At 37.7% G+C, this 22,459-nt stretch overlaps 1 protein-coding gene across 1 annotated transcript; it reads left to right on the top strand.

The window, feature by feature from the left end:
- Window positions 1–5,174: 5,174 nt before the first annotated feature.
- Window positions 5,175–10,293, top strand: LOC148867491 (heat shock factor-binding protein-like). Its single transcript, XM_088979756.1, has 5 exons — window positions 5,175–5,392; window positions 7,883–7,936; window positions 8,580–8,603; window positions 8,693–8,735; window positions 9,890–10,293. Exons 1-5 carry the CDS (start codon window positions 5,270–5,272, stop codon window positions 10,033–10,035), a joined length of 390 nt encoding a protein of 129 aa, XP_088835882.1. The 5' UTR covers window positions 5,175–5,269; the 3' UTR covers window positions 10,036–10,293.
- The last annotated feature ends 12,166 nt before the right edge of the window (window positions 10,294–22,459 follow it).

Genomic DNA, 22,459 nt, shown 5'->3' with positions numbered 1-22,459 from the left:
AACGTCCAAGCTATCGCTGAAGTGCAACCTGCAACGATCGAACCTCCCACTATCATGTGAATGGTTCCCCGAACTGCCTCTCCTCCAGAGGCTGCCTCTGCGGTTGCTCGGCCGGCCTGCTGCTGGACTCGGGGGCATCCTTACCATGTTCCCCTTACCGACCTGTTTTATTATTATTATTACTATTATTATTATTATTATTATTATTATTATTATTATTATTATTATTGTTATTATTATTATGTACAAAGTTTCTTAGATATCTACGACGGATGAGCTCCTCTATCTCGTTGCGGAGGTTTTTACAACTCTCGGTACTATGACCGTGATCTTTGTGAAATCTGCAATACAAATTCTTATTTCTTTCATTGGGATGACCCCCCAAACCGGGTGGCCACTTCACGTACGGGGCATCCTTAATCGCCATCAGGATTTCAGCCCACTTCGCGTTCAGTGGGGTGTAATCAGCTCGGTCTGCTACAGGAGGTTGGAAAAACTGACCCGGCTATGCCCCCCGAGCTATGTCCTTTTTCTTTTGGTTGTCCCCTTGGCTGGAAAGCTCTCATTCCCTCTTCCTTTTTTTGGGTGCGCCCTTGCCCTTTTGGTTGATCTCCTCTTCAGTGGCTATGAACCTGTCCGCAAGTTTCAGGAACTCGGTTATGGTCACTGGTTGGTTGACGACCATGTGCCAATTAAATTCTTTGTGTGTCACGCCCTTCTTAGCTGCTACAAGGCGCACGGTGGGTCCAGGCACGGTATGCGCATACAACTATCATTGAACTGCTTGATGTAACTTCGGATGGATTCTCCCTCTCTCTACACTATGCTGAGGCTTCAGTTCGTAGACACCGCTTGCTAGTAACGAAGTGGGACACGAAGGCTTGCGCAAACTGCGCCCAACTTCCTATCGATCCAGGTGCCAAGTTCCAGTACCATGTACGGGCTGGACCTCTAAAAGTGGTGGAGAAGGCCACGCACTTGCACGACTCACTAGCTCTCGCCAGGTGCATCTGCGACTGAAAAGCGTCCATGTGATCGTTTGGGTCGAATGACCCATCGTTCTTGTCAAGAGGGGAGAGCTTGAAGTCTTTATGCATTGGGACTGCCAGGAGCTCGGGAGATAGGAGAGACTCGACTGAAAGGAGGGGTGCCTTGGTTTCGCCCGAGCTTACCTCTTCTTTGCCCGCGATCTCGGGCAGGTCGTGGGTGGCAGATCGGCTAGCTTGGCGGCGGCGTCTCTGCTTCTTGGCGGGCTCGGCGTTGGTGTTGCTCATCTTCGTGCTGTCAGGGATGGTGTGTGCCGGAAGTAGCTCAGGCCGCTGGTGCTGGCTGCAGATAGAGGGATCCTGCTTGGAGCCTATGGCAAGGAACCTGAACCGGTTCTCTAGGAACAGGGTATCGGGCTTCGAGGGTTGAGGAGATGTGGACCTGCCGAGCTGAGGTCCTCCCGACCTGACTGCTCGCGGTGAGGCCGGGTGGCTATTCTTTCACGTCTTCTACGGGAGGAGGCCTGGCTCCTAGGAGGGTTCTGGGGGGCCTCTCCTTGGTGGGAAAGGTGCTCCTCCCGGCGGGGAGACCTGGCTTGCTGCGAGGCCGGGTGCTGAGGAGGGAGCTACGACTGCTGATGCTTAGGTTGGGGCAGTTGAGGGAATTGCTGCTGATACTGGTACTGGGAGATCTGGTGTAGCACGTGTTGTTGATAGATCTGAAACTGTTGAAACTACTGCATTTGAGCCTGCATGGTCCGCATGCACTGCACCAAATCTTCCAGCTAGTTCGGGTTGGCCGCTGGGGGCACAATCGAGGGTTCAGTGAAGGTTGTTCTGACTGTGGTAGGGAGCGGAGCAACGACGGGTGCCCCTGCAAGAGGCACATTCAAACTAGGGGTCCCGTCCGCTAAGAGGGGAACGGTGAACTGTCCGATGTAGACAGTAGGAAGTTGGGGTTGTTCCCTGAAGTTATTCATCTCCGTGCTTCGTTCGATATTGCTTGAGGACATCATGAGCGTTGAATTTTTGGAGAGTAAAAAGATGTGAAAGTTTAGAGAAAGGCTTTTTGAAGCGTTTCCTACAAACAACGCCTAATGATGTAGTGCGATCCGACCACTCCTAGCTGGCGTTCATGTGGCTCTTGGAAGATACCTGAGAAGAAGAAAATTCCCAGAGGGAGTTTCCCGGTGGGAACACTCCGATGATTAAGTTAGTATTTGGTAGGAGAAGCAAGGAGGAAGATGAAGACTAAGAGTGGAGATAGTGCGTGTACCGTAGATGAATCCCCTTCTCGCCTTGATGCTAAACTCCTTATAGCAGAAACCTGTTACCTCTCCCCGTCAGCCTCTGACAGGCGGGCATAGCCGTCACTGCCAACCTATCGCAGCCGTTATTGGCAGGGCTGAGGTGGCATGCGTAAGGCCATCACCGTCGGGTACGTGTCAGTCAGTTGTAGGACACCTTCTAAAGGTGGCAGGCACGACGCTGCCTGACGAGGGACTCGACTGCTGTCACCAGATTTGTCTGGTACGGCGGTCGGGCAAGAGATCTTCCTGCCTTCCCTCATGCGGCTCGTCGAGCTACCACAAACTGGGGTGCTTCAGGGCAAATGGGTCCCTGCCTCGAAGCACCGAGGTACTCTTTCCCAGGTGGGTAAAAGCTTTTGCGTCCCTTATAGGAGAGTCCGGGCTCTCCTAGCTAGGCGGGGGACTGACTCACCGAGGTATTAGCCCTCGGCGAGTTGGCTGTCTTTGACTTGGCGTTTCCTCCGTGTCGAGTCAGGATCGTGCTGCTAGGCCGGACTGTTCACCAAGCTAGGTCATGCGCACGTGTCCTGGGTTCATGGGGTTGAGCCAAATCGTCCTCCATCAATATATGTATAATTTTAGAGTGGGTTCATTGACCAACCCGAGCTCGGCCCAGGCCCGAGCCCGAGCCTAACCCAAGTGCATCGAATTATAGGGCAAGCTAGGCTTGGGTTGGGAAAATTGGGCTTGACCTCGGGCCTTAAGCCCAAATTTTAGGGTCGGGCCTGGGTTGACCATAAACCCGGCCCAACCCACCCAACTTGCACCCCTAATCAACAATTCAACTTTTTGGGCCAAAATGTATCAAACCCATGATATCATAGTTAAATAAAAATAAAAATTAGAAAAAAAAAAGAAAAAACCATAAAAGTATAAAAAGCACTTTATAAAAAACATTTGAGCGCATTTCTAATATCATATGTATTCATCATATTAAACAAAAATAAATATTATAAATAAAAATAATTTTTATAGACAAAAATATAAAAAAATGTAAAAATTTTTAGAAACATATTATATACTATTATGTAAAAGTGATTACAGATAAACACAAATTTTCATTACTCGTGTCTGGAAACTAAGTTAGGTCCGGAGCCAGGTTCAAAGTATATATCCTAGCGTAATATATCAAATTGGTTTTGAGGTTGTCAATACACTGAATATAAGGAATTAGGAATAAGCCGCAACTTTAAATAACAAGGCGTTGATTAAAACGAATGTAATGTGTTTGAATATCAAATAATATTCAAACAAGGCGTTGATATTTGTTATTATTGTGCATTTCAAAAAATATATATTTGTTATTATTTTTAGGGAAATATGGTACGGGAAGATCAATCAAAACTCATCTATGAATTTTGATAAATAATACCTAATTCATTATCATATTTATGATTCTAGTTGATTGGTTAGAAGTTTTTCAGATATCATATCTTTTCTATATCATAGTCGAACCCATTTTTAGTTGATTGTCATTTTAATACCAGTTGATCGGTTGTATGTTTTTCTAAGCATCATGTCTTTTTAGTATCATAGTCGAACCCTTTTCTTAGATAGTAATTATGTGTTAAAAATTCAGCAAAATGACTTTGGATTCTATACATACATTATTATTTAATGCCGATTAGGTCACTTTATGATACCAAAAAAAACTTGTAACCAATCAATCCATATCATTAAAGTGATAATCAATACTTCTCTTTTATGGAAGTGGGTTCTATATATCACCCTATGAATGAAAAGGGAGAGATATTCCCAATGCACAACTATTATATCCTCTGCCTATGGATTGAGATGTGGGAACAAGTAATGGGTAGTAGATCCGAGCCCTAATTGGTCAAAGCCCTTCCAATATGAAGTCACATCTGCACCCCATGGGCACATTTCAGCGTGCATCGGAAATATCTCCTATACTTGTTATTGGGAGATATTCCCAATACACGGTTAGGATATGTTGTGGAACACGCTCTTTGGGGTGCATATGAGAATTCTTCCGATATCATGTCCTTTCAGCGCACTCTGATTTTTGTTTGTATAATGTATCCGGGTCCCCTTTTATTAACTTTCGTTGAAGGCTACAACTTGGGTCGGGTTGGCCCAAACCCAACTCTAACCCAACCTGAAAAAGTTGGGTTGGGTTGATGCTTGGGTTAGGGTTGAAATTCATGAACCCAACTTTATTTCAAATTGGGTTAGGGTTGACCCCTTGGACAACCTGACCTAACCCGAACCTAACTCTATAGTATATGTCATATATAAAGATATGTTATATATGTATTATATATCATACATTGATTTTTTTAGATGTATGATAGTTGTATAGCCCTCACTACATACTATCGTGTCTTTCTTTTAAGATAATCACTTCACTTAATCTTAAATGAAAAGATTAAAACCTTAATAACATATTTTATGTTTTTTGAATATTTTATTCTTTATGTCCTCTCTAATGTTTGCCGCCTATAAAAAATCTATCATAAGTTATAACTCATAGTAAAGTATAATCATTTCAAACACTTATTTTTCCATTTTGTACTAAAAGAAGCAATAAAAATATCAACAAACAAATACTAATAAAACATAGGACTAATATATATAGTGAAACATGAGTTAAGATTTGAGATTAAATAGTTTTATGAGATTTTAAGGGATGGGAATAGGGTTGGGTTGGGCCAAACCCGAAATTGGATTGAGTTAGGGTTGAAGGAATTTAGTTAGGGTGAGGGTTGGATATATCAGATTGAAGATTGGGTTGGGTTAGGATTAGGGTTGAGGGTTTAGAACTTAGGGTTAAGCTAGGGTTGGCTCAAACCGACCTAACCCGGCCCAATTTGCAGCCCTACTTCCGTTTTAGATGATCCCGACCCGGTAATGATCCGAAATCCAAATGATTCAAAGTCCATCCATGATGGCACAGGGGTGATTACGATGTAATATCAGGGGTATTTTTGTATCTGTAGAAATTTCTATTATATGTACGATTATTTCTCCTTCTACAACTCCACACTCCACAGTGTTAAAGCGAAGTCCAGGCCATCCACCGAGTCTGAAAGCAAGGGGGAAGAGACTAGAGAGAGGTCGCTCGTTATCAAAATGGTAAATTTTCGCATATATTCAATTCCTTTCTGCAGAAATCATCGATCATTTCCGTCTTCTCTTATCCTTTTCTCTATAACTACCGACTAATCATGCCTATCTTCTCTTTAAAATTCCTAGAAACTGTTTGATACATGTGGAATGTCACCTTTACCCAGACTGAGTTAGGGTTTTCAGAAATTTTGGTTTTATTTTTCAAAGCCTAGCATCTCCGGTTAAAATCCTTGGTCATATTCGAATACTCTCGTTGATGCTCTCTTTTGTATGCTAACTTTCACATTTCCGCTGCGTTTTTGAGCTCCTAAATTGTATGAGGGGTTTGAAAGGAGTAATGATGCCCTCATTGGAGAAGAATGGCGGAAAATGTGCCTTGATCCTTTCTGGGGCATCCGATGGGATAACTTACTTCGTAACACATGCTTACATACACAATTTATACTTTAGTGCATGAAAACAATGGCATGTCTCAAGCGTCTACATACATTTGTTCAGTCTTATTTGATTATGATTTGTGGGCTGGCTTCATGGTACTGTTTTGGTTTATTACTTCATTTGTGCTTTGAGGGAAAGTCCTAGTGTTGATTTTTGACGCCATAGATCATGTAGCAATTTTGGTATGACAAAGTACGGCTGTCTTGGATTTGTTATTTCCGGTCAATTACTACGAATGACTTCGTGTCTAGATGTTTAATCCTATTTTCAACTCATTAATTGTGAATAAGCATTACAGGTTGTACCACATTATTTCGTAGTGCTGCTTCATTTTTTCTTCATTGGAATGTGTTCATAGTCTATACACTTGTGGTATTTTTAACTTGAAAATAAATAAAATCCTTTGCGGCATTATCCACTTTCCCTCTTTCTTTCCATTTTGTGAAGATGAGTTGAGAAGATATAGTTTAAGAATTAAAGAATTAGGGTTCAGTTTGAAGTGAATTAGAAGGAAAATCTGCTTGGGTTAGTTACTAACATGAGTACCTTCTGGAACTGAAACCGCCTGAGAGGAAAAGTTTGTTTAAGCAAGCTTCTAATTTAATAATAATATGTAGACTTGAATTAGGAAATTGACACAACTAACAATACCCTTTAATACACTAACTACTCATTTAAAAAACTGACATGCAAGAGCTCCATAAACGAAAAACCACCTAAAGAAATTCAAAATATAACTACTAGACATGTAACATCCAGTCTCCCACAAAACTGACCCTGTCCCGAAGGTCATCATCACCTTGGCTCCCATATTATTACAATGGCTCTACTGATTGGATGAAAGAGTTAAAGCTCAGCCAGTGGGTAGTATGAAAAAAGGCCCATGAAAAATATTCCTAGATTGTTTTTGATTCTGATAAGCTTGTATGCAACAATTGCACCTTATCTTCTAGAGTTTTTTATGATTATAGAATCAAGTTAGCTTTTTCGTTGTAATATTTCAATACTTTAGCCCAATCATCTTTTTCTATCATGATTTCCTCAGCTTGGTGGCTAGGAGTATAGGTGGCAATGGTGTCTAATGATCTTTGTTTTCCATTGTCATCATTGCTCTTGATGGGTACTATGTTGAATAAGGCTCAAAATTTGCTCCAACCTTTTAGATGCCGTTTCTCTTGAAACTCATAGCTTTTCAGTAGCCTTTTTTATCTCCTCCATTAGCCCAAGGGTTGTCCACTCTGATACCATTCTATTATGTGCTTTTTTAAGATAGATAAAAAAAAAAGGTGAAATAGATAAGAGATTCTACGTTGAGGGTGGAAGGCCTCCTAGAATCTCTCAAGAGACCTTTCTTTCGAGACATTGGCTCCTTAGTTCTCCTGCCAATGGATCACTTGCATTTGAATATAGGCTTGATTAGGAAACTAACATAATTAACATTAACCGCATCCTTTAATACACTAACTAGTCAATTAAAAACCTTACATTTAAGAACCCAGTACTCCACCAAACAAAACTATACCTTAAGAAATTTAAAATAAGAATTAACTGCTGCAAACATAACAAATGTTGAAATAGTATTTTATGGGCAACACTGAATGGTGGGAATAAGGCTTGGGGCTTCTGGAATTGAGTTGATATTCTGTCAAATGCTAGAAATTCTGCTCGTTTGATGCCATAATGTGGCCTCATACACAAAATTCAAAATTTCCAGGTTATATTATAACAGGGTGCATGTTCTGTACTGGCTCCCAACCTAGAAACTTTCATAAGAGAGTGAAAAGGAACTAAAACCAAGAAATTCCTTGGGACAGATCAGCCTGGTTGGATGATCCCAATCATTTTAATTTCTCATTTCAATCATCATTGTAGTTATGAATATAATGGGCTTGATAATTGTGGAAAGCAGTTCTTTAGCCACCATCAGCTTGTTTACACTAATGCTTTAAAATTCTGAGCTTGTTTGAGTTCATTATCTTGTTACATACCATGGCCCCTCTTTGGCTATATTCTTTGTGTATATGTCGTGCAGTAAGATTTGATTAACTATGGTGGCAGGATGGACATGATTCAGAAGATTCTAAGCAAACCACCGCCGATATGTCTGCTTTTGTAAGTTCTTAAGATTTTATAATGTGAGGGCTTCATTTTTAGGCATCTTATTTCAGGGGTGGAAGGAAAACTTAGTGCTTACTATCTGTTGTTGAGGATGGATTTGGCATGATTTGATTGCACATGCCAGAAGTAGGATGTTCCCTCTATTGATAGTCAACCAGATTTTTATACTTGGTTAGATCTTTGCATTCTTTGCACAGTCAAAAACTTTTGCTAAGGCTCAGTTTGGAAGGAGTACAAATAAGAAAGAATACAAAATATAAGGTTTTGCACTCTACATATTTGTATTTGTACTCTTTCCAAACTGAGCCTTAGAAGATATATGGCGTGGGTTATCAAACAATGGTTGTTGCCTTGAAGGCACAGTTTTACACATTCTGTTGGTGGTTCTAAAGTTTCTAATCTATTATTTTCTGGAACTTTATATACTCCTTTCAATCCTCAAACCATCAACCGTGATTTGGTTAAAGAATATATAACAGATGGAAAATTCCAACAAGTGAAAATCACATTATTTTTTACTTCAAAATTGTCTGGAGGGAGTCTTCTGTTGTGCCTGTATCATGTCTACATGTACTATTTCCTCCAGTTAATTGGTGTATAGCTTTGGCCTAATTGGATCTTCTATTTGGTTTTCCAGGTGCAAAATCTTCTTCAGCAGATGGTGAGTTTCTTTCTTAATTAGTATGCTATTTCTATTTACTATCCCCATAACGTGTATCCTCTGATTGTGCCCTTGTTATGGTTTTGCAGCAATCTAGGTTCCAGGCAATGTCTGATTCCATTATTACAAAGAATATCCTTTTTCCTTGGTTCAATATTGTGGATGGCCATGGTAGTTTCATGTGTAGAAATCTAGTACATTGGTACATGATAGCCGTACAACTTGTGTCAGTGTCAATCCGAACCCAACCTGGAAAAAGGTTGAGAAAGGTTGGATTGCGTCTTGAGTTTGGTTAGGGTCGAGGCACTAGTCAACAACCTGACCTAACTGGAAGTCTGGACCTGATATGCTATATTTGTATTGACTTAAATATGTTAATATAGGTTTGTATTTATGTATATATGCATGTCTATATAATATAAGAGGGTATGGGGTGGGTATTCTCTAAAATACTACTGCTATTGTATGGGTGGATGGTGGATGTGCATGCTTGTACACATGTTTTGAATTAGGTTCAAGTTTCAACCAAGCAAAATATCTGATCAGGCTGTATTATGATCGAAGACATCAGTTTTTTTCTTTGTTGGGGGAGGGGGGTCATGGGGCTCTTCCCAATGGGGGGTAGCCCGTTCCCCCCCACCCTCCAAAGCCATAGCCCCTAACCCAGGTGAAGGCAGAGGACCAATCCATCACAAATCTCTGTTACAACCAGCCAGCCAGAGACCTTACCAACCGAGCCAATTGGCACTTCCCATTTGGTTGAATGTTGGTTTGGGTTGAGTGTATTTAAAACAGGGCTTTGTTGGGGTTAATCTAACCTACTTGCGTTGGATGGAGGCTATAACGAGGAGCCTTTCTCCTGACTCTAATGCCATAAACGTGTTGCATATTCAATGAGTATCATGATCGTAATTAGGTTGGCCCCTGCATGGTAATTAATGTTTCCATCATTAATTGTCCACTATACCGTTTCTTTAAATTAGAAGATTGCAAGAAACAGGTAGGTCATAATGTGTAGTATTGAGTCTTTTGACGAAAGGGTTGGCCTGCAAGATGCAATGGCAGGTCCCGACTCCTCTTTTGTATGTGTTTTTGTGGCACAAAAATAGCTTCTTTCTGTCATTATTGATGTGAATAGTTGTGATTTTGTGTCCCCTCTTCTGCTTTTGTAATCTGATATGGGATATATAGGTTATTTCAAGTTATGAATATGTTTTATCTGTCTTTTTGCAACTGGGAATGATGTGAATGAATGAAGGATCCTGGTTTCTTTAACTAGAAAGCACTCGATGAGATGGGCCAGCGAATAGATGAGCTGGAACAGAGCATCAACGAGCTAAGAAATGAGATGGGAACAGAGGGCTCTACTTCTCCCTTGGCCCCTTCCAAGCCAAAGCCAGAAGAGGCCAAATCATCAGATGGTTCAGCATGATTCTAGGATCGTAGTTGTTGTGAATCCAAATGTCGGAGCCCAGCCCCACTACTTTGTGCTCTACAGATCTTAAAGAATTAAAATCGTCTACCTTCTTTTTTCTTTGTTGTTAACGGATGCCGAAAATTTAGAACTGCTAATTATTGTGTTTCATGAGTTTGTGACATAAAGCTTTTCTTTTTCATTTTCAATTTCTGTGACATGAGAGAGAGAGAGAGAGAGAGAGAGAGAGAATCATATGCTGTATTTGTTTTTTCATAGGCGCTGTGGTGTGTGGTTGGTCTGATTCTTGGATTGAAGTGTAGTGGGGGAACGTTGCATGTGGCGATGGGCCTTGCAGCTAATAAAAGTAGAACATCCACTTTGCTTGGGCGAGGGATCTGAGTGAAATTGAATATATGCGCGATTGCCGAAAGTGGAGAAAGCGTAGGGTATCCTTGCTCAACTTGCAACCTCCGGCTCCATCTTGGTGTACTTGGGAACGGAAAAAGGCCCTAGCCCCATGTTCAGCGGTTGGGAAATGTCGGTTAGACCGATGGTTGGGAGTTGGGAGCTACGTCCTGGTGTGTGTGTGTGTGTCCTACTACTAGTCTATCACCAATAACCATTACGTGCATTGATTCAGAATTCTCAGATGCCCCTAAAGCTGCCTGCGCCTGCCTGCACTGCTGTCTGTCCCCACGTCTGCATGTGCAGTGGTGTTGCCCTGTAAAGCTTCATGGGATGGGATGGCAGTCAAATGGCCATGCAGCTGGCCGTGGTTGCTCAAAAATGACACTCCAATCACTGATCGAAATCCAGAGACCGACCCTGGTCGCTGGTCGGGGTGATGATTATTCAAATCACCCAGGCGCTAGCACTCCTAGGCTTCCTCATTAAGGGCCCGTTTGCCTCATGGGAATAGGGTCTGGAATCAGTATCTAAATTCATTCTCATTTCTGGTGGAATGGCATGCATTCGGAATTTTAACCGTATGAGTTAGAATCTAAATTTCATTTTCATCTCTATTTCTCATTCCAGCTTTTAAGCTATGGGAATAGCTCAATTCAATTTCAATTTCTAAGGATTTTAAGTTACAGTTCTAAATCAAACAGGCCATAACAGTTTGCACTTTGCAAGATCATTTTGGGTTGGCTGGCAATTATATATAGGAAACATAGGTGGAGGCTGGGGAGCCACTGCCCACCACAGCTGGCTTTGATTTGATTATGGAGTCTGTAACGTAATACCTCCATTATTATCATTCATCAACCCCACCACCACCAATGCACACAACAATGTTTTAAGCCCCCTGCTCTACACGCTCCGCCTTAATAATCATGCCATCCTCGTGAAAGCCTTCACTTGCCACAGATTTCAACCGTTGATTCTTGATCGCAATTTTGTGATTTGAATTCTAAACGGTTGGCCCACTGCCCACCCTTCATCACCACCATCCAATTTTCAAGCACATAACCCATAACAAAAACAAAAAGTGTTTTGTTTGTATAAAAAACTCTTCTTTCATTTCTTTATCTCTACTGTACAGGATCCAAACTCAAAAGTTGCTTCTTCATCTCTCTTCATCATATACCATTTGTTTGAAAATATCTTTACCAATTTTCTTTTCGAAAGACGAATTTGTGGCCTGAATGCGTCCTTCTGGTCATGATTTTTCAAAAGTCATTTTACTTGAGGCGGAAGAAATCTGCCTTTTTCTCCTGCTGCTTTCCTATTCCTTTCTTCACAAAACCTTTCTACCTAGATACTGAGGAAAAGGAAAAATGGGTATTTCATATTTGACAACAACAATTCCAATTTCAAACTCGATCACATAAAGTTAGGGTTCCAAAAAGAAAATACTGGTTACAGCGCGATCAGTAAAAGTCCAGAACCAAAGGAAATGACATTAATAGACCAAAACAGAGCACAGCTTCATCTGAAAAGCCGAATAAAGAATGAGTACGGAAGGAGAACAACCAGAGAGAGAGAGCTTGGTCGTTATTCAATTGATCTCTGTTTTTTCAACCGTTTGATATGCGTTTTACGAGTTCCAATGACCCATAAATTCCTTTACCAACCAGAGCAAAAGCAACCCAGAATTAAAAAAAAAAAAAAGAAAAAGGGAAACGAAACAGAAGAAGAAATATCAAATACCCAGGAGATAAGAGATGAATCAAATATATATAAGTAAATAATAATTGTGAAGAAAAAAAGGAAAGAATTGTTTACACACAAACAGTCAATTATGATTATAGAAAGATCCCATGTAAATTCAAACAACGACCGACACCAGCTTCCTCCTCACCCACCATGTATACCGCATATTCCCAAGTAAATCCCAGGAAAGAAAAGAAGAGGAATAAATCAGAAAAAGAAAGAACTAACGCCGGCATCGGGTAATGGCGCTGCAACCGCGGTTGTAAGGATTGGCTTGAGCTCCGGGCTTGCAATTGTAGTAAGATGCGCCGCGTCGGGAGCAGGGTACAGTGTTTCGCTGCAGAGCGCCGTAGCTTATGTACTGGTTGGTCGCTAGAATGCGCCGGCTGATCTCGGAGTCCATCCCGAATTCATCGTCGGCGTCCATGCATTCCCCCATCGAGCCCTGGCAGGTTGATATCGTCGGCAGCCAACCCAATTGGTGCTCTCCACTGGCATCAACGGCGGAGGACGAGATAATCACAGCCGTGACGAAGACGCCTATTATCAAAAGAAACCCATGAGAAATCGCCATTATCGTCGTCGTGAATCAGCTCAGCTCAGCTCGCTCTTTTTTTTCTTCCCTTCTCTCTTTCTCTCTCTCTCTCTAACTTTTCTTGTCTTCTCTCTCCTTCACCGGCGCAGTGACAAGATGCAGGGTAGGCAGAGGGTCATGTGTTATAACATGGGTCCATGAAACAATTTGACACTGATTTCATGGATTATTTACGAAAATGGCACTTGGTTTTCCATCATTCCAAGGTCTACACTGTTATTTATTATTTTATTTATTTCAGCGTTGTTCTCGAAGAAAGAAACGCAGATAACTGTGAATTTTGATTGGTGGGTCCTGCTTCGAGATTAACAACTAAACGCTGCCTCTTAAATGGGCCTAGATTTATGGATCAACGTAGATAAAATAGTATCTTTTTATCCCAAAATAGAGTTTTTTTTTTAGGATAAATTACAAAAATCCCTGAATTTTATTTGCTACGACTCTTGAACTTTCAATTTGCAAAAGTATCCTGAGTCAAGTGAGGTAATGCATTAAATTGCCAAAATGCTTACTTAATTCTTTCTTATTTACTTTTTTGCCCTTTTCTCTTAAATCTAAATTAATAAAAAATACCCCCATTTTCTTAAAAAGAAATCAACTAAAATAACAAGAATCATTTAAGTAGTATAAAAAAGTTTTTTTTTTTTTTAATCTTGATTCATTTCACCTGTTGCATTCACATAAATATCTATCTTCTTCTTAAAATATAAAAATTATCCTCATTTATCCAATGAATCAAGAAAAACCAAAGAAACCATAAATTTATATCTATTAAAAGGAAATCTCTACCATTTCAGTTTGAAGATTGAATTTAATTAGAAATCTACAAAGATCTATTGGAGCAACTAAGAGACTTTAATGTTATATTTAGAAAATTAATGAAATCATAAATCATTCAAATGAATAAGTGTGTATTTAGTATAGTTTCTGTTTATTCACTAAACGTTTGTAATTGATTTATTTTCAAAACCAAAAAAAACAATAATGAAATAATTTATTAACAATTAGGCATCATTAGGTACCACATCAACAAAACAATGAATAAACGCTTACCACTGGAGATGAATACAGAGTAATTTAAAGAATGTCGAAATTAACAGATAAAACTCTAATAAAGGGAGCATTTGTTGCAATGTGAAAATTCAGGAATGTCTTTGTTGTAAATAAAAGTTAAGGGTATTTGTCACTAACGCCATAGGTCTTTATAATTTACACTTTTTAATTATTTTAAGATTCAATAAATTAAAACACAATCTATAATTTAAGGTTACGCGAAAGGGAGAAAAAAATCCGTCCTACGGTGGCAGTTTCGTAATAAGAATGAAAAAATGCGGGTATTAGTTGGTGGACCCAAGAGATGCTTAGTTGACTGTAGATTGGTATTAAGTAAAATGTTAGAATAAAGGGGAAAGATAAGGGAAGAAGACGGCATCGATTCTCCTTTTCCCCCAAATCCTTCCAAGGATCAAGAGAGCAACACACGTCTCCTCTCACCTTTCCGTTATCGTTAACACGCTCGCCGTTAGTCTTGAGTTTAACCGTCAATGTTGCTTCTTTGCTCTCGGGTCAGCCTCAAGTCTTCAAGGAGGTGGGGGAGGTGGGGTTCTTGGTTCCTCCTCCATTGCTGCTCTGCAGCTGTAATATGGCTTTTTATTTCATGATCTATCGATCCACGTGTCCTAGTGCCCGTTTGGAAAGGCTTTCATTTTCACACAATGGCTTCCACTTCCTTACGGACAGCCTATTAGCTATATTCGGTGAGAATACCGAAGAGCTCAGGTTCGCTGTCAATCAGCTAAGAGCTTGTTTGGGATGATTTCTGCGTTGACTGAACCGCTTCCAAAAACTACCGATAATAGCTTCAGCCTTCAGCAGAAAGTCTACTTTCTCGGTTCATGTTCATGTACTTTGCTAAATGCCAAGCTGCTTAGCCGCTTTGTGATAGAGGGCTTTCCGCCTTGGCTCATGGCTTTATAGTTTATAAGATAGGCCCCGCATAGAAAGTTATGTTTAGTGAAAACTAAAAAGCCCTGAAAGCCACTATATGCATTCAACCTGCTTATAAATCGATTTTCCAACGAGGCTAAATGAAAACTCAGGATTCAAAACAATTGGATTCCAGTAAAAAGTGAAAACTAAAAACTCTCACAAGTCACAAATGCGACTTCTGGCATTCCCAACTGAGCTTCACTTGAGAACGTTTGGCTGTGTTCGGTAAAAATCAAAGTCAACATGGGCTCTCCTAACATTCAAACCGCTGCTTAAATATGAACCCATTCTGCCAAACACACAGGTGCTTAGCCACCGCGGCTCAGTTATCACAATGCGTTCCAAACGTAGCCCTCCCAAATAGGTAGGGGGTGCAACTTGGGCGGACCCGGCCTGAAATTTTGCATAGATTGAATTTGCATTTTCGATTCTCAGTCTGGGCTCAGGCTCAAGAAGTCAGGATTTTTTATTTTTTTGGATCGAGCTCAGGCCTAATTCTTAGGTAGTTCGAATCTGACCAAAACCTAATCCAACTATATATATATATATATATATATATATATATATGGGTTCATTAACCAACCCGAGTGCATAAAATTAATTAACCTTGGACTTGCACCCCTACAAAATAAGGCTTGATAATTTTGTTTCGTTCAATCCGGAATTGGCCTGATTCTTTATGATGATAGTGGCTCATTCATCTTTGCTCGATCCATTCCAACTGCTGCTTCTCCGACATTAGCCACTGCTCTTCTTGAAAGCATCAATTTTGCCTTAAATCTTGAGCTACACTCGGTTATCTCCAAATGTGACACTAAGCTGGTCATTATCTTGTAATAAGGCAGTTCATCATATAGCTCATTTGTTCGTGCTGCCCTAAAGCAAGGTTCAAAGTATTGATAGGTGTATCGGTCTATATCAGTGCTTTTTTTGTTTTTATTTATTTATTTTTTGAATATAATTTAGAGAAGTCGGTTTAAGGCTCAACTACCCTTTGAACCATGGTCTAACTTGAAATATTCATTGTAGGACGTATCAAAAAGACTACAATACAATACATATTGACCAATACAGATCAATACTTAACCCATATTTTAAACCCTTCCGTAAAGTTTGATGTATATGAAAATTCAAGTTGAATGGATGAGTTTCCGGGCATTTTCGAAAAAAAAAAAACTCCCATTATCAGCCAATATCTATGAACTCTCTATTTAAGGTTATTAGTTGCTATATATTTAATGATAGCTCTAATTAGTTCTTATTAATTACTCTTTAATGCAAGTTTAAATCCAAATTCAGGCCTGCATGTTTGTATCTAATGTTAACTCTGGTAATTAACTTTCATTAAAATGACATCCTCAACTCGAACTTCAAAATTCAAATTCCAATGCATAAAAATTAGGGTAAAAGACTTAAGTCTCCCTTGATTTTTTACATACATACTGAAATCTCTCCTTTTTTTCAAAATTAATTAAGACTTCTCCTGTTGGGCAAATGTCATCGGACAAAGAGTTCCCTTCCGTTGAAAATCCGGCAAATCTGACTGTATGTGATGCTATTAAAAAAAAAACCATTTTTGCACCTTTTATTGTCAAACAAGAAAATTTATCAAAAAAAAAAAAAAAAAAGAGAAAACTGGTGTCCCCATTTTCTATTTTTTTTTTCTGAAAAATGTTGAAACCAATGCTAAATTTGATGGAGCAAACAAGATTCAATCTGTAATTAACTTTGCAAAATTGGAATTAGGATGTTCTAGCAGAGCAAATCTTTAAATTTGTAATAATTAACGTGCATAACAAATAATTATAATCTTTTCCATATCACAGTCGAACCCAGCAGATTGCTATTGCCAGATCGGTCAACTCATCTGAGTTGACACGATTATTAATTACATATCTTTTATCTTCTCCTGGGATTGGCTCAGTAAAACTTTCCTTGCATTTGTTAGACCTGAAGTATAACTGAAATCAATATTTTAAAAAACGATCCGAAGGCTGAACCGTTTTTGTCTCCGGGTCATGGGCCATTGGTTCACCAGTCAGGTCAAATGGTTCAGACCATGCCACATCAATATATATATATATATATATATATATATATATATATATATATATATATATATATATATGTGTGTGTGTGTGTGTATAAATATATATTTTAGCAATAAATAATGTATAAATATGTTTTAGATATATTATATGTATTATTGTATATTTAATTAATTTTTTTATTTATTAAAATTTGTAATTTAAGGCAAAAAAAAAAGTTTTTTTTGTGAAAATAGTGGGGCTACGGTGCCTTGGGATGCATAGATCTCGAAAAGTGACATAAAATAAAAAAATCACCCCAATCGGACATTGGAGTGTAAAATTATGGCCTCCAAAAGTTTGCATGTATTCAATGTGCAACCTGCGACCTAGTCACTGGGTCGAATGAATCAACAGTCGAACTGTCTGGTTCAAACAGTTCTTGACCAAATCAACGGTTTTTTATCATCTAACAAGTCTTGACTGAATCAGACCCAAAATCCTGACCGAGTGATTGTTCAAATGATTCAACCAACCGGGTCAACAACGGGTTGAAAACATTGCCCGAAATACTAGTATGAGCAGGTGGATCATGGATGAATCGCTCAATTTGGGTTGTTGTTTGTTGCTTGAATTACAATAGAAATTTCACTCAGAAGAGGCATTTCTATTTCTGTTTTGAAATGATTTCACTGTTTTGAAATTTTAAAAGTTATAAAAGAGACTTTTTAACGAATCGATTCCTTATAATTTTGACAAGGAGGTTTTAGTCCGGGGGGAGGTTTCAGTATTTAGGTGAAATCCGATGAGAGGCTTAAATCTTTTACCCTAAAAATTACATAAAATTAGTGAGAATTAAAGAGGATAAATTCTCTAGTTAGGGCTAATAAGTTATATGTATTTAATGCTAACTCCCCAATTTCCTCCCACTGAAATTGTATACTCTCCTCTAGGTTTTCCTCCAATAGGTCTCTCCTCCATGGTTTTCCTCTCCAAAACTCTTTGGCCTTTCCCCTCCAACGAACCCTTCTGTTTCGAACATTAGATGCGTTACCTCCACACATCAACCTTCCAACCAAATTTGGGTTGTACAATTGGAATTGGACATGCATATTATTCTTGTCTTTTAGGGGGTCAGTTTGGAAAAGAAAAATTATAAATATATACAATATAAATACATACAAAATAATATAAAATATAGGGTTTTGCACTTTACATAAGATTCAAAAACTTTTATATGTACCAGGCCATATCAGCTGATACATATTGTATCGGGGATTTTCTGATATGCCCTTACAGAGGACATTTTGGGGTTTAACCCGATTCAGGGATAGATAGGCCTTAAATCAACCCCTCTCAACCAGGTTTTAAAAAACTAAAAAAATAAAGGAGCAAGCCCTGATACAAACGAGAATTATTACATAACACATGCACAAGTCCTAAAGAGGGTTAGCATTAGTTAAAGAAATATAGGACGGGGGGGGGGGGGGGGGCGTAAGTCTCTTGCTTTTTATTATTTGGCCAGCTAGAATGAGAAATTCCCAAGAGGGGAGGTCAGAACGGCCATTCTCTCAGATGGGGGAATGTCATTCTGCCAGGAACAGGATTTAGAATCTCATTCCACCCACCCAACCAATCAGTTGGAATTGATATGAACCATTTCAATTCCGATTCCAAGCCCTTATTCTTACGAACCAAACAGACTCTTAATGTTTTTCAATGTCTCCATGGGCTTTGTATCCAAGGTTCAAAGTATTGGAAATGCCAAGTGTATCGGAAATCAGTTGGAATCGATATGGACCATTTCAATTCCGATTCCAAGCCCTTATTCTTATGAACCAAACAAACTCTTAATATTTTTCAATGTCTCAATAGGCTTTGTATCCAAGGTTCAAAGTATTGGAAATGCCAAGTGTATCGGAATAGCAATTTTAAGAAATATATTGGAATACGCCTTGGATACACATGCGTATCGAAGGAAAACTAAGATACGCATAGATACGCTTGAAAACACTATAAATATTTTAATAAATCATAAAAATACATCAATAAAACTAAATATAAAACCTCAATGAGGTGTATATACAATAATTAATATATTTTAATGGTTTTATGAAGAAATATATTGTAGTAAATTATAATTTCATTAAAAATCCTATGCTTAACTACAACTTATAAATTATAATTCTTAAATTTTAATATTTTATGGGATGGAAAAAACCCATCTCTCCTATCCAACCATAAAACATGCATTGGCACAAATTCTAAGTGAAAAATATAATCAATAATTATTTATTTCTAAAAATTATAAAAAATAAATAAACATTATATAATTTATTCAATTATTGTGATCAAATGATAAAATATAATTAATTATTATTTAATTTTTAATTATAAAATATAAAACATAAAAAAATACTAAAGAATAAATTTCAATTGCTCTATGGATATGATAGATAAATCCATAGATTTAAAACATATATAATCTTTATAGGTAGAGAAAAATTATGTTTTCAAATTTTTTATTAATTTATATTTTCCCCAAATATCCTCATGAAATTTCCATAAATTTATTAATAACACAAAAAAATTATGATTTTGAATGTAAGAAATGTAGATTAACATAAATTTAAACATTCAAGAAAAAAAGAAATCACAATATATTATAAAAAATTGGAAAAATTTACCTTTTTTGCCATATTTTATTAAATTTGAAAAAATTTCAAAAAAAAAGAATAAAACAATTCACACTTGTTTCTTGTAAATTTTTGCAAATCTAGCACTCTAGGAATGAGGTTTGGAGCTTTAGAGTCATTTGGGGGTGAAAGAAAGTTTATTTCAGGGAAAAGAAGCTTATTTTTTCCTTTTATTTTTATTTTTTTAGTTTTTTGTTGTATCTTTTTCGTCGATACGCTACTAGTACGCCCCAATACACCCTTGATACGCCCATACGATCCAATGTGCATGAAAAAAAGATGAAACGTCCGATTTCCGTACATATCCCATATTTATTTTTCAAAAATACGATACAATACGCCCCGTATCGAATGTATCATATCAAAATTTTAAACTTTGTTCGTATCAACTAAAAACAAGACGTCTACACATCCCAATCACAAACAAACGTGTCAATGATCTATACTATTACCAAATTACCACCAATTGACATTTTTTCGTGATTGGAATTATATAGCATATTGTACACATGTTGTTTTCAGCAGACACGGAGTTGCATATACTCCTATCCTAATTTTCCATTTTGTCCATATATTTCCAAAATAATACAAAATACAAGGTTTACACTCTATATTTGTATTTGTATTCCTTCCAAACTGAGCCTAAAAGGCAATAGTCCAGACTCATCTCATAAATATCTTTGCAATGCTCTTTGTGAAACAAATACTTAGAACTTTAGTTTTATTAAATTAAGAGCTTGTTTGGTTTGTAGAAATAAGGGTCTGGAATCTGAATCGGAATGGTTCATTCCAATTCCAACCGTTTGATTGGATGGAATTGGGATCTCATTCCCACTCATGGTGAAATAGTATTCACCCATTTGAGAGAGTGGTCATTCTCTGGCCCTCCCTTAGGAATGAAATCCCATTTCAGCTGATTCCAATTCCCATTCAGACTCTTGTTACAAATAGACTATGGTAATAGATCATTTTAATTCCGATTTCAACTATAAACCAAATGAACCCTTAAATATATTTGTTCAATATTATTATTATTTTTATAAAACCAGTTTGTATGGCTTTATAATATACGTGGACTTATAAACTAGTGCTTTTTATGTATACTTGATTATTCAATTTTTGTGTACCTAGTTATATGTTGAAATTTATCTTTATATTTGAATAATTGAATGTATGCACATATTTTTTTAATTTACTTTTTATTTTCAAAGTTTTGAGAATTATCTTCAGCTTCAGGCACTACATCTTCAGCATTTTTCCTTTTTTATTACTCACTACAAATTTACATGGATGCCATCGTCCTGTTTGGGAGTGATAAGATAACCCTGGATGTTTTAGAAAAAATAAAATAAAACGTGGCAGAGTGGGAACCCCATTTCTTTTTTGGGACAGGTACCAAATAAATCATAAAATAGTTATATGATTGCCACGTGGAAAGATGGCCAAAACCATAGTAATATCGGCAGTAGACCTACCATATCCAAGGTGCTGTCAGTTTAGAAAGTGAGGGAAAAGAAACAAACTAGTCATGGGTGATTGGACCGGACAAAAGGGTCTAGAACAGTGGGACCCACTAAATAACAAGTCCAAAACCGAAAGTCCTTGTACCCTTCAATTTGTCCTTGTGATGACAAATTAGTATTTGAATTGTCATACCATCGTGATCATCATACGTGGTCCTTGGTCCAAACACAGCTTGCAAATGCAGTGTTTCTTGATTCAGACGACGTCCCCATACTTTGGGGGGTTGTTCACACGTTTGATATGACTGAATTGAATCACTTGTTGCTTTGTTGTTTCATGTTTGTGAAGTAATACAACATGCAGTAAATAATCAATCCAAATTCAGGGTACATTATCAGAGAGTTGGAATTAAAATATGTTAGAATTAAAATTGGAATCGGAATCATATATTCCCTCGTTTGTTTGGTTTAGACAAGAATTGAAATCAGATTCTGTAAGATATGTATGACTCACAAGATGAATTGATGTGGATAAAGAAAAGTAGGATTTAAGGGGGTTTTTAAATCCTATTTTTTTTGGCGGATTAGAATGAAATTGTCATTCTCAAGAGAATAGGCTGAAATGACCATTCCCTCAAATGGGAAAATGTCATTCCAGGAAAATGGGAATCAGAATCTCATGTTGCCCAACTAAGGTCATGTTTGTTTCAATTCTCATTCTTTCTCATTCTTACTCAATATGAAATTCTAAAATGGAAAAGAATTGGAAAAAATAGGTAGAATGAGAAAATATTGCTATGAACCAAACGCTTTTTCCTAAAAATGATTTTTTTTTAAATTGACAAGTGTCCTTTGTTGCTCATTTTTAATTCTTCAAAAAAAAAAAAGTGTCGTTAATCACAAACTAGCCAACCTAGGTCTCCAATAGTCAATGTTTACCGATTGGTATAGATGTTTTGTAAAAGTAATTTCGTAAAAGTGATTTTATAAAAGTACATTCATAAAAATGCTTTTATAAAAGTACTTCCACAAAAGAACTTTCATAAAAGTGTTTTTATAAAAGTACTTTCATAAAAGTGCTTTTATACTTTTGTAAAAGTGCTTTCACAAAAGTGCTTTTGTAAAAGTACTTCCACAAAAGAACTTCCGTAAAAGTGCTTTTGTAAAAGTACTTCCATAAAAGTATTTTTATAAAAATACTTTTGTAAAAGTGCCTTCGTAAAAATGCTTTTATAAAAGTACTTTCATAAAAGTGATTTAGTAATGTACTATAAAAGTGCTTCCGTAAAAGTGCTTTCGTAAAAGTACTTCTGTAAAAATGCTTTTATAAAAGTACTTCCATAAAAGTGCTTTCATAAAACTACTTTCGTAAAAGTGCTTTCGTAAAAGTGCTTTCATAAAAGTACTTTTACAAAAGTAAGCATCCATGACAACAGTTTTATAGGTAGAGTTTCCTCAAAGAACGAAATGAGCAAGATGGGGCATGGTTATTTTTCATGTTGTAGGCTAGTTAAC

The sequence above is a fragment of the Nelumbo lutea genome, chromosome 3 (genome assembly GCF_056320005.1).
Source record: "Nelumbo lutea isolate HS-2025 chromosome 3, American lotus-T2T, whole genome shotgun sequence".
In the NCBI taxonomy this organism is placed as follows: Eukaryota; Viridiplantae; Streptophyta; class Magnoliopsida; order Proteales; family Nelumbonaceae; genus Nelumbo; species Nelumbo lutea.
The sequence above is the reverse complement of the archived record's forward strand: the minus strand, read 5'-3'. Positions and strand labels throughout refer to the sequence as shown.

What these genes read in the sequence shown, in the direction of transcription:
- LOC148867491 (XM_088979756.1), top strand. Translation starts at nt 5,270, where the DNA reads ATGTACGATTATTTCTCCTTCTACAACTCCACACTCCACAGTGTTAAA. An exon ending in CCGCCGATATGTCTGCTTTT is followed by an intron (nt 7,937 to 8,579) that starts GTAAGTTCTTAA and finishes TTGGTTTTCCAG; the next exon opens with GTGCAAAATCTTCTTCAGCA. An exon ending in TGATTCCATTATTACAAAGA is followed by an intron (nt 8,736 to 9,889) that starts ATATCCTTTTTC and finishes ACTAGAAAGCAC; the next exon opens with TCGATGAGATGGGCCAGCGA.